Source organism: Eurypyga helias, unplaced genomic scaffold, assembly GCF_000690775.1.
Source record: "Eurypyga helias isolate BGI_N326 unplaced genomic scaffold, ASM69077v1 scaffold1191, whole genome shotgun sequence".
Taxonomy (NCBI): domain Eukaryota; kingdom Metazoa; phylum Chordata; class Aves; order Eurypygiformes; family Eurypygidae; genus Eurypyga; species Eurypyga helias.
This window is the reverse complement of record NW_010231339.1, coordinates 30,433-43,143: the sequence shown is the minus strand read 5'-3', so window position 1 is coordinate 43,143 and position 12,711 is coordinate 30,433. Positions and strand designations below refer to the sequence as shown.

The following is a 12,711-nucleotide window of genomic DNA, read 5'->3' as shown; positions in this document are numbered from 1 at the left end:
CAGCAGGATAGTCCAAGTTGGGCAGATCTTCATGGTCCATATGTCTCTGCAGAAACCTGGACTTGGTTTCTGGTGGATATGCTTTCAACAGGCACGCATTACCAAGTCAAAATTGAATTAAGAATGTGAAAGCTGAGGATCTGTATTATTTAGCCCAGATTAGGTGATGTAATAGCTTGATGCATGAATCATCAGTTACCCCACACTTCTGGTCCCCTTCTGCCCTCCCCCAGTAAATAAAAAATAAAAGAACACCGCTTTGATTTACAAGTACTGGAAATGTTCATTAGCATGTAATGTTTTGAATTATTTTGGCCAAAGAATTAAGAAGACAGATAGTAAAATCTAAGCATTTTTTAAACAAACTGATGCTGATCAGAGCTCTAGAAACGTGTTACAGCACACATTTTGTAAGGTTTGGGGATGACGTTAAATGAAATAGCAGGGCTGAGATCCAGGTCTGAGGTGGAAACTCCAGGGGGAGGGTGGAAGGTGAACCTCTGCAGGAGGCTGGTGAAGAAGAGGAAGAGCTCCATTTTGGCAAGAGTCTCACCGGCACAGATTCTCCGCCCTGGAATGAGATGCAGAATGGCGGTAAGCAAGTCAGTGGGAGCAGATCCTTCAATAGTTTCTTCAGTAGAAGAAATAAAAACCTCTGAGCTCTTATTCTGGGGAAGAGAAGTGGGAATCCAGAACACTTGAAATGTATCCTACCTCTGAATAAAAACACAGTAGCTCTTAAAATCTATTGAGTACAAGAATCATCTGGGAGAGAGGATATTTGGTCTTCAGGGGTATAACAAAGCCACCCAGTAATTTCCTTTTCTTTTTCTTTTCCTATGTCTAAATGCTTGCATTTGGGCAGAAATGTATGGGAATGCAATCTGAATTCTGTAATTCCAGTTTTCAGTAAAATTTGTATTTTTCTTCATTTTCACTTTTTTGGATCCCAGACCAACTTTGACTGATTTAGCCTAGACTTTGCCTCTATTAGTCTAGTCACAGCAATTTTTTGTATTAAGTTTTGTCAGAACAGACCTTCAAGATGCACAAATGCTGGTTAGAGTGGGACTGAGGAGGAAGGTGGTAGAGATATTCTATGGAGCCCCTAATATAAGCTTTTTTTCAAAAGCGCTGTGAATAGAAATTTTTCACAATCCTGGTCAAATTCATCAGCTTATAAACTAGCTTAATTGGTGATTCAATTAAAAATCGAAGCGCAAGAAATGGACAGAAATAGCAAAGGCCTGAACTATGATTTGATTTTAACTTCTTTGTATGACAGGAAAAAAGAAAAAAAGAAAAAAAGGAAGAGCTAATGCATGGCTGTGATATCAAATAAGCCCCCCAGGGACTGCCCAGACCTGACACTCCCTGCAGGGGCTTTCAGCTAGGACATCTAAAATCTGAAAAAGATGGTTTGTGAATTGGATGTATCACAAGCTATTTAATGAAAAAAACCCTATTTACTACGAGTTGGATGGTGAGTATGACAAGTAAAAACCTCATTCAAATATCATGCAGAATTGAAATGCACAAGTAGGGCCTCTAAAAGATGCAGAGTGTTGTGGTTATGACAGACAAATTAGCCAGAGACTGATGTATAGGAACTTAATGGAGCAATAACAGAGCCTGCAAAGCAGGAGAAATGCCAGAGAAGGACTGTCTCCCATGCTTTGGTAAATGGTGGAGGTGTGTATGCTCAGGTGAACGTCACGGTCTGTGGAAGTCTCAAAAGGCACCCCCTGCCTGTTGTTTGATTTTACACAGAATTTGGTTTTCTGTATAAGGGGACTCCTAACCGTTGACACAGTATATGAAGTCTCAGTTTCATATGACATTACTTGTGATGCTTTAAAAGGGACATGTAAAAATGAAGCATGGTTTCCCAGGAAAGGCACAGAAGCAGTAAATGGAAACGAGAAGCACCTGCTGAAAAAGGCATGAAAGCATCTTTCTTCACAAATTTTCCATTGGCATCAAGAAAGTGCTCAGGATAGAACATGTCAGGTTTCTCCCACTGCGATTTGTCTTGCAGGACAGAGGCCAGTAAGGGGATGATGTAGGTTCCCTACAAAAAAAGGCAGTGGAATTAATCCATGGACAAATATTGTGGTGGCAGTAATGGCAGTAAGTCTTCAAGACTGTCACCTTGGAGAAGGAGATTATTCTGGCAGCTGTCATGTGACTTCAATAGAGAGTTCATGTTTATCATATTAGCTGGGTTTGAGAAAAAAATGCTGAAATGAGCAATCCTGAAGGCATCTCACCTTGGGAATGAAATAGCCTTTGAGAGTGACATCTGCAGCAGTCTCATGGGGCAAATCCAATGGCAGGATATTAGCGAACCTCTGAATTTCATGGATGACAGCATCAGTATATGGCATTTGAGTTCGATGCTCAATCCGTGGGGAGTTTGACCCTATCACTTGCTCTATCTCTTCTTGGACCTTTCCTGAAGAAAGAATCAACAGTAAGAAAGAGACAACTCATTCATCCCTGGGACATATTGTGCTTTACTGATGTACAGTATAACAGACCTTGAGTGAAACCCATAAATTCCAACATAATCTTTTTTTTTCCTTTCAGAAATAATGGGAGCTAGACAGAATGACAGTGTTTGATTATTTCTTTACCAAGAAGAAACTTAAAGGCTTGTGTTTTTCTGCCCTCTCTTCTGCCTGAAGTTTCTTACTCTGACCAAGAGGTGTCTCAAAAACTCCACTTGACTCATAACAATGCTGCCTAATGAACTGGAATGTGGGTGTCAGACAAAGAGCAATTCCCTGAATCTTCTCAGGTATTTAAAGTCTCAGTACAGTCCAATTAACATCTGCAAAGGCCATTGGTTTACAACAGCCTGTTTATGAAGGAGACCTGGAACAATTTCATTAGCCAACACGGGACAGCTCTCTTCTTTTTCATTAATGAGATTTTACTGATAAATGGACCTGACCCATATAAACTCTGTTTATAATCTACTGGCAGTCTGACTAGCATGTCCCTCACTGGAACTGACCCACAGTTCGCAGTGATACCTAGATAATAATTAGCTGGAAATATTGGCTTTTTGTAACAGTGTATGAACCGTTATGTTGACCCTCAAGGTTCCCGTTCATTTCCTAATGCACTGGGTCTAACAGCATCTGTCATAAGACCACTTACTCTGAATTTCAGGGTACTTAAGCATCAGCAGAAAGCTCCAGTTTAGTGTGGAGGAAATTGTCTCAACACCAGCAGTGAACAAATTGCTCACCAAGCTTAGCAAGTTGCCATTGTGGAAATACCCATTGGTAGTAGATTTCTCCTGGAAGAAGCGGTTGAGACAAAGCATGAAAACTTAAAGCTTTCCTTGTGAAAATGCAATTTACATAGTTAAACATTTAGTAAGAAATAGGTTTTATATTTTTAAAAAAGTGTGAAAGACAAAGAGCTTTGGGCTTGTAGCTGGAGATGAGTGTTGGCATAGGTTTTGTTTTGCTTGATCTCTGCATTGGCTGGGGCCAGCTGCAAAGAGAGCTGGTTTCTCTATGAAGCAGGTCACCCAGATATATCACAGACCCCAAATACGGATTCCACGAAAGCCCAGGCAGCACTTTTGTTCTGTAATGCATTATGTTTTTGAAAGAGGGAGAAGGGCTAAGACAACAGAGAGAGCAGATAAAAGGATTCAGCCTCTGTATATATATTGCTATAGACTGGAGAAAATCATAAATAAGGATAAATGTTTGCTGCTTAAAAGGGGATGGAACTACAACAGAGTGAAATATCCATTCAGCTCTACTGTTTCGCCAGATGTGTTTTGTCAAGGGTAGATTCCTTAAAGAAAAATAGCTATAATTTTAAGAACTGAAAGGAAATTGTAAATGTCTTCATAAAAGCCATAAAAATTGGGATAAGAAGAGATTCAGTCACCTCCTGTTGTTTAACAAGGAAAGCATCAATAAAACTTCTTTGATCATTTTTGTCCAGAGTTTTGAGATGTTCTACAAAAGTAACTTGTATATAAGCATGGATTTCATCTCTGTTTCGGAGAAGAGTCTTGTTAGCCCTCAGGAGGAATCCAAGGTATGGGAAAATGTTGTACATCTGCAAGAGTAAAAGATGTTAAAGAGAATTTACTGGCCAGACTTTTGAAAACACTACAGAAACAAATTAATAATATTGTACCCATTTTGCAGATATGAAGACTTAACATTAATATTTTGTTCTTTAGAACATGAAAAAGTAACTGGATGAATTCATGGTAGAAAATCCATCAAGGAATACAAGGAAAACTTTCAGCCCCAAATTACTGGAAGCAGAGACTGTTTTGCAGGAATAGCGTAGATGTCAGACTCAAACATCTGCACCTTGCCACCAGGGAGATGGAAGTGTTGTCTAGCAACCTTTGTTTTGGCCAGCTCTTCTGCTAGTTTTTCTTTCTGTATCAAAGCCTAAAGGAATAGAAGTGATTCTGTTTTGCAGCTGCATTGCACGTGAGTATCAGAAAGTATTATTCATTGAGACATTTCTGTGTACTATTTATTATTCATTGAGACATTTCTGTGTACTTGATGCATATGAAAATATATTTGTATCAGGGCTCCTTCTACGGGTAGACCACATACTCTATAGCTTCTCCCTGCCCCATCTTCTGAGACAGCATGCTGTGTTGCCTCGTCACTTTATACCTGTGAACCATATTTTTGGGGAATGCTGTGCTTGCTGTTCATGCACTATGCAGTGTGTGTGTGTGCACAGAAAAGAGCATGTAACATGTTCCTGACTGTCTTTTTCCCCCACGGTCCTTGGGACTGGGCCAAGGGAGGAGTAACAGCTCTGACAATATCAATCCTCTTCCCATTATCATCTCCAAGGAGCCTCATATCTTTTTCCAGGTGCATAATTAGCTTTGAGCTTTTTTGTGCTGTGCGAAAGGAGTTGTAGCTGTCTTCATACTAATTCTTCTAGGCTACTTCTGTCTGGAAAAATTGTCCAGGCAGTAATTTCATGGTCCGTAACCTGGAGGTTTAGATCCACCTCACGTTGTATCATGACTATTGCATTTACCACGTGGAGTAGGAAGAGCAGGGAGTACACTCAGTGCTCTCCCTTCCCCAAGAGGCATCAGCTTACATGGCTCTATTGCTTTTCTTAAAGACTAATTTAGTGGGCATCTTGGCCAGCATTGCTGCCAGGAAATCAAGCCTTGTTCTCTCTTCTCAGGTGCTCCTTTCCTCATACCAGCCTCTACTGTGCCTGCACAAGCATCTGTGTGTGAGCAAGATACTGGACTGGAAAAGTTACCTCACACAAAATTAAATGCTCTAAAACATCTTGCCCTATATATTAATTTTTTTTATATAAATTGGATTATTTTCTACATCCAGTTCACTTCAGAACTCTGTAAACAATGCTATCACAACAAGGGAGAAAATAGTTTAGAGCAAAGTAGAGGGGAAAGAGAGTCTGACTTTTTCAGTTCAGATTTAGCGCTCTTCAAACTGTAGCTGAAGTATGTTTTTGATAGACTGGGGGTTTGGCTGTTGGTTTCAGGATTTCCAGGTGGCCTTTCAAGCTTTTTTTTTTCCCCTAGAAAGTTCTTGTAAACCTATTATCTCTCAGAGTCTCAGATTTTTCTGCTTAATAGAAACAGTTGACTACCAGTATTACCATGTTCCTATGGCATCCAGTGGAACAGCTGCATAAAAATGTTTATCATTACCGTAACCAAAGGTTTCCCAGCAAGCCTCATGCTTTCATTGGTCAATTGTAGAAGTCTCACAAATCTGGAGTCTTTGTAGTCAAATCTTTTTCCAAGTAATATTGACACAATTATGTTAGCAACTGCTGCATTAATTATTTTACTAGCATCAAAGGGCTTTCCTATACAATAAACAAAAGAATACATTATTGTGACAAGTGAGGTAATTTGTAAATATAAACATAATAATAATTATTGCTATCTATTTGTTAGGATTGATTGCTATTATTGATTATTATTCAATGTTAAGTTATGCCAAGACATAAATATGCCAGAGGAGCCAAATTCATCAACTTGATCCAGCCTAAAGTACATTTCATATAAAGGTTTGAATGTGAGGAGGTTACTGGCGAATGTCTAGGTACTTGAAGAATACCATTGAGGTTTAAAGAATGAATCACCTACCCACCTTTTTGTGACTCAAATGTGTCTGCCAGATACCCGTACTCCTCCACAATGCGGTCCTCAATGGCCCTTTTTCCCATTCCAAAGTCTCGCAAGGTTGTGAGAGTAAATCTTCGCATCACCTTCCAGTTTTCACCATGAGCAAAAACAACCCCTGACACAAAGAGAGCATTTCAAGGTGACAGAAGATTTTAAATAACTAATATGTAGAAAAATAATGTAGATATTTAGTAGCAGTCACTTTCAAAAGAAACTAAATTATGTATGGCTGAGGAAAAAAACAACTTTTCCTGAAGTATTTTCAGACCTCAACAATAGGTTTGTTGCACACACACACACACAAAAAAGAGGATAAACTATTTAAGAGGTATTTAATCAAATCTAAAGCAGAATATGTAACTCTGAGAGACACTTGTCACTGAAAGGAAGAGGGCATTGGAAATTCAAGGTGAAGCTGCTGATCATTGTACCTTGGAAGTGGAACTGAGCTGAGATCTCATCTCTGATGATTGTGGGAAAAACCTGACTAGGCATAAATGTCTTTTTAAAATTTAGGTAGCATCTTAAAATCTCCTCAGTCAGTTTTCACTGAAGCTGTTACATCATGTAACTAATGACTACCGGTATATGTACCTTGGAAGTGGAACTGAGCTGAGATCTCATCTCTGATGATTGTGGGAAAAACCTGACTAGGCATAAATGTCTTTTTAAAATTTAGGTAGCATCTTAAAATCTCCTCAGTCAGTTTTCACTGAAGCTGTTATATCATGTAACTAATGACTACCGTTATATTTTTTTTTTTCCAAGAAGAAAAAGTTAGGTGTAAAGAAAGCTTACATACAATAATGTGATCAAAAGATGCAACTGTTAAAATGTTCACATAATTGTCACTGAATTTGTCCAAGGGTCTTTGGAAATGTAAATATGAAACCCTCATGCAAATTTAGAATGAAGTTTGGGTGTGAAATTCTCATTTAGAAACTCATCTCCATGTACAATATTTCCCTTTTTAAAATACACCCCAAATTCTGTATGTGTTCATTCTACTTTTACATTCAGATTTTAAAAGCAGTATTCACCACTTGAAAAGAGAAGCAGCGGTATAATATTCATTTCAGGAAAAGGAGACTCTATGATAAGACAACGGAAGTCCAGAGGCATACCACGGGAACTAGAAATGCCTTCCCTGGCATGCATGCCCCTGTTCGAGATCCTGAAAGTGAGGCACTAACCATTATCTGTTGCTGCTGTTATTATTAGAGTTACGGTTGTTTTGTTCACATTGCAAGTACTTTCAAATTTGAATAAATGCATTTAAGTCAATGAAATTGCTCCCTATTTCCAATGCTTTGTATGGTCTCTGATCCAAAGTGATGTGCCAGCTTCTGCTTCGTCTATAGCAAAAAACTGTTTTTAAATAAGTCAAAGTGATAAGGAAAAATAAAACCAACTTACCATTTCCTTTGGTCAAATCTTCAAAGATTGGGATTCTAGGTCTCTCTGCAAATGCATCAGCCTTGTTTACGAGAGCTTCCTTCACTGTCTCATACCCAGAAATCACTACTATTTTCCTTAGCCCCATCTGAACACTAAAGACTGGACCATATAATTTTGACAGCTGTCAGGAGAAGATAAGAGTTATTTACAGCTTTTACAGATTACAAAGAAATTCACCAGTTTTTCAGTGCTGCTTATTTTCCTGTCACACCTTTAAGCCAGGTTAAATGTTTTCCTACATAAAGAGAAAGGGAATTGATTTAAATAATGTGAATATGCCAGGCGTTATGATGGCTAATGACTAAACGGCACAGTCAGGATTGGAGTCCCATTGTGCTAAACCAAGCAGAAATGTTACAAGCTGAAACCCCATGTCAGTCAACGATTGTGCTGACAGCTCCATCTTTTCTCAGGAATCCCTGTAAATTCAGTATTTGACATCTTTTCACACTGATATCTATGTTAATGTGTTTCTTTTGTTTATTAACTAAACCTGTTCAAGCCTTTGCTACCACTATTTTGTAAAAAACCCAGTGAGTTTCTAGGCCAGGATTTAGCATTAGGTAAACCCTCATTTTTTATATATGACTACATCCAACATGAATCTGTCTCAGAGACAATGTTTGGCCTAAGCTTACATATTTTTATCTTGTACAGGCAGTTTTATTTTCATATAACTTGATGTTTCTGATTCTCCTGACAATTTTTTTGGGGGATTTTTTTCAGACTGTACTTATTTTTCACTGTGTTTGCACAGAGAAACAGAAGGCATCGATTTAGCATCGATACACAGAATGTTCAGCAACTGGTAAGCAAGTCCATCCAACTGTGTGAAATTACATAGCAGCAGCAGCAACACGTGTCTGAATTAAGAGTAGCTTCTTTGATGGTGATGCTGTTATCCCAGACTACTGCAATTGTGGAAGAATATGAAATTTTCAAAGGTTGATCTCCAGTGAGGACTTTGTAATGCTTTCAATGCTCAGGAGGAACATGTGGTCTCCAGTTGCACTTCCATAATGAGTATGTGTGAATATTAAACTTGACCTAAGCTCATCAGTGAATAAACCTCCTCCATTAGAATGAATTCACTGCGTTACAGCAGCATTGGTTGGGTTCGCCTGAAAAGAGATGGAGCTGGCTTTTGCCAACCCAGTTAGGCTGCATTGGATAGCTACAGATGATTTTCCAGGTACTGCATCTAAGCGGTCTTTTGACTTGTGGATGTAACATACATAGAGATATGAAGATGCAAATATCCCTTTTAAAATCGTCAGCTAGGAGGACATATGTAATTTCAATGTCTGAGTAGAAAAACCTCTAAGAAAGGACCATGTTCATAGAAGATGAACACTCAAGGTCTGGAAAGTCCTACGATCAACTAGGTAAAGAAAACACTGGAAGGGAAAAGTAAGATTGATTACTTTGGTTTGTTTACATATTTGCTGTATATTCTGGCAACTGTTGGACTTAAATATTAAGAGCTGGCCTTAAGTATTAAGAGTATATAGTTATCTTCAGCTTTTGGGGAAGAAAGGAGGAAAGGGAGATGATAGGAGCTGCTAAATACATGAAGGCAGGAGGCTGTAGTCCAACCTCAGACACGTCAACCAGTGGAAGGTAGCAGGAGGTGTACTGCATATAAAATCACTCCTTATTCAGTTACATTTTTCACAAAAACACCAGAAAAATAAGGTGAGCAGTTGTAATTAATCTGAGAGTTGTTTAAGTCTGAAACCTAGATGCATGAAGTTGCAGTGAAGGGAGAAAGTATTACAGTAAAGAACAAATCTCAGTAGGTTCAGAGTTTCCTGCTCAATCAACAGTCTCCTGTCCTTTGCTAAGGATATCTGTGGATGCAAAAGGAGAAACTCTCTGACACCTTAGACTATGGGGCTTGGTGATATGTGCAGTTATGGGGCCAATAAAAAAGATAATGACTACCTGTAGATAAGTCCTGTAGGGTCTCTTCAAATCAAACATAAGCAGATTTCCGATGATAGGTAATGGTCTTGGTCCTGGGGGAAAATTCTTTCTCCTGTGGTTATTCCAGAAACATCCCATTTTCAAAATGGATAGAAAAGACAGGATGAGCACTAAACCAATGGAAGTGCAGCTGCTCCAGTCCATGTCTATTCAGTCAAGTATTTGGTACAAAAGACAAAAGAGAAAATGTGGACTCTGGATCGCTGTCTTCCTGCAAAAATTTCCCTTGAGAGATGCTTGTATTAGTCCATAAACTTTTTTATCAGTGAAGGGTATGGTTTTTCTGCAATTGGTGGCTGGTTTTGTTCTCTTCTCCTGTGCTGGCTAATGAATCCTCAGTATGGTACAGAGGCAGGTAAATGTTTGCTAGCCAAGTGTGTGACTGAGTAGGCATGCAGCTCACTGTCCAAGAATGAAAGTCCAAGAACATGGAGAACCACAGGTCATCAACCCTGATGTTTGGTATAAAAGTCACAAATTCTGCATGCTCTTCAGGTTACTGATTAATTATATTTTCATCATTAGTACAGGTACAGCCTTGATACCCTGCAAACTGAAATAAAAATGCCCAAGTGTTTAGTTGCACAGAGATTTTTTTTTTTTTTTTCAAGTGCTTAGGTATTGGTATAATTCTGTTTGAGTTGAATTCACTGGGAAACTCAAATCACAGAATGGATAAGGTTGGAAAGCACCTCTGGAGGTCAGCTGGCCCAACCACCCTGTTCCATGAAGGCCACCCAAGACTATGTCCAGACAGCTTTTGAATAGCTCCAAGGAGGGAGATTCCACCACCTCCCTGGGCAACCTATGCCAGTCCTCAGTCACTCTCACAGTTAAAAAGTATTTCCTGGTGTTCAGAGGGAACATCTTGTGTTTCAGCATGTGCCATTTGTCTCTGGTCCTGTCACTGAGCACCACTGAAAAGAGTCTGTCTCTATCTTCTTCGCACTGTTCCTTCAGATATTTTCATATATAGATAAGACCCCCCTGAGCCTTCTGTTCTTCAGGCTAAACAGTCCTGTCTTTCTCAGCCTTTTCTCATAGAAAAGATGTTCCAGTCCATTAATCATCTTCATGGCCCTTTTCTGGACCTGTATGTTCATATGTCTTCTATACTGGGGATCCTAGGACTAGACACAGCACTCCAGGTGTGACCTCTCCAGTGCTGAGTCGAGGGGAAGGATCACCTCCCTCAACCTGCTGACAACACTCCTAATGCAGCTTAAGATACCAATAGCTGCCTTTGCAACAAGGACACATCGTTGCCTCATGTTTAGCTTGGTGTCCACCAGGACCACTACATCCTTTTCTACCAAGCTGCCTTCCAGCTGGGCAGCTCCCAGCATGTTCTGGTGCCTGGAGCAGGACTTGGCTTTGAACTTCATGAGGTTTCTGTCAGCTCATTTCTCCATCCTGCTGAGGTCCCTCTAGGTGGTGGCACAATCTTCTGGTGTACCAGCCACTCCTTCCTGTTTTGTCTCATAAGCAAACTTGCTGAGGGTTCACTCTGCCCCATCATCCAGATCACTAAGGAAAACACTAAAGAGGACAGGTCACATGTTGACCCTTGGGGTACTCTGCTAGTTACTGACCTCCAACTGCACTTCATGCCACAGGTCACTAACGTCTGGGCCTGGCTCTTCAGCAAGTTTTCTACCTACCTCATTGTATGCTCATCCAGACAACTTGTCTATGAGGATCTTAGGGATGACAGTGTCAAAATCCTTATTGAAGTCTAAGAAGATTTCTTGTGACTGAGAAAATTTGTCCTCATGACTAAAAAAGCTCCACAGGGAAGTATGAGAAAGAAGTTGGAGAGGCCTAAGAGGTGCTACAGAAGGACTGGTTTGCCAGGTTCTCACTGGGAGCACAGCACTGGTTGGTTGTTTCAGGCATGGATGCATCCCTAGAAGCCGTTTCAGGTGTCAAAAAAGACCTTTCCAGCTTTGAAGACAACATCAATAGCAGTTTGATTTGAAATTGAGAAGGATTTTTTATTTTTATGTGGTTTTATCACTAATAATATGTACATAATTCTGTAGTAAACTAATTTTAACTTTTATACAGCATATAACATGGCACGGCATCAGCTGAGAGCCCTCTGCATCTACTGCAGTTCTGCATCAGGTGAACTTCTTACGTTGCTGTGTCTCAGGTTGAGCTGTTGAGTCATATTTGTGTGTTTTCAGGGCACTGGTGCAAGGATAGATGGTGTAATGGACCATTTTCGCTAGGCAGTATGTAAGCAGCTGTGCTGGAGGTGTGGAAGGTGAAGGCTCTTGGGGTTTTGTGTGTGTAGATCAGTGCAGTGCACTTTGGGGCATGGCCCAGAGACTGGTCCCAGCCTCTTTAATCATCAAGACCATGCAGAGGTTTAGGGAAGGACTGAATGAAATGGACTTTGCTACCTCCCTCATGGGATTCATCCTCACAATGACCATCACCTTCCATTTCAAGGAGTGGCTGGAAGTCAGGACTACTGCCTACTGTAACGGTGGGTGAGATAATTCTTGCTAGGAGTCAAGGTGAGCTTGGGCTAAAAATCCCTTACTGGATTCAGAAGTACCAAACTTCCCATGTGGGACTAGAGACAGAGATATTTCATCTGGGTGTTTCAGGAAAAGAAGACGGCTAAGAAAAGCTCTAGGAGCGTGGCACTGCGCAGACCTCATGAGTCACTGGGGATACGGTGATCCCAATGGCGGGAGAGAGGTCTAGGTTGGAGCTGGAAATGCCAGGAGGAGGGTGGAAGGTGAACCTCTGCAGGAGGCTGGTGAAGAAGAGGAAGAGCTCCATTTTGGCAAGAGTCTCTCCAGCGCAGGTCCTCCGCCCTGGAATGAGATGAATAGAACATAAGAGAGTCAGTGGGAGCTGCTTCTTGAGCTGTTGTCAGGGACTTCAAGTTCTGATGGAGGGAGTTCAAAGAGGAGAGAGGAGAGGAGAGGAGAGGAGAGGAGAGGAGAGGAGAGGAGAGGAGAGGCGAGGCGAGGAAAGGAAAGGAAAGGAAAGGAAAGGAAAGGAAAGGAAAGGAAAGGAAAGGAAAGGAAAGGAAAGGAAAGGAAAGGAAAGGAAAGGAA

General features: G+C 40.4%; 2 protein-coding genes across 2 annotated transcripts in view; both read right to left on the bottom strand.

The window, feature by feature from the left end:
• Positions 1-383: 383 nt before the first annotated feature.
• On the bottom strand, positions 384-9,778 carry LOC104516620 (cytochrome P450 2K1-like). Its single transcript, XM_010161018.1, has 9 exons — positions 9,593-9,778; positions 7,607-7,769; positions 6,156-6,305; positions 5,708-5,868; positions 3,916-4,089; positions 3,166-3,307; positions 2,271-2,455; positions 1,930-2,071; positions 384-571 (listed from the first exon to the last, which is right to left on the bottom strand). The coding sequence occupies exons 1-9, from the start codon at positions 9,776-9,778 to the stop codon at positions 384-386; spliced, it is 1,491 nt and encodes a 496-aa protein (XP_010159320.1).
• Positions 9,779-11,994: 2,216 nt separating this feature from the next.
• Positions 11,995-12,711, bottom strand: part of LOC104516619 (cytochrome P450 2K1-like) — an 8,736-nt gene continuing 8,019 nt past the window's right edge. The window contains exon 9 of the mRNA XM_010161017.1: positions 11,995-12,465. Within this exon, the coding sequence (XP_010159319.1) occupies positions 12,278-12,465 (188 nt within the window). The 3' untranslated portion in view covers positions 11,995-12,277. The remainder of the gene's footprint in view (positions 12,466-12,711) is intronic.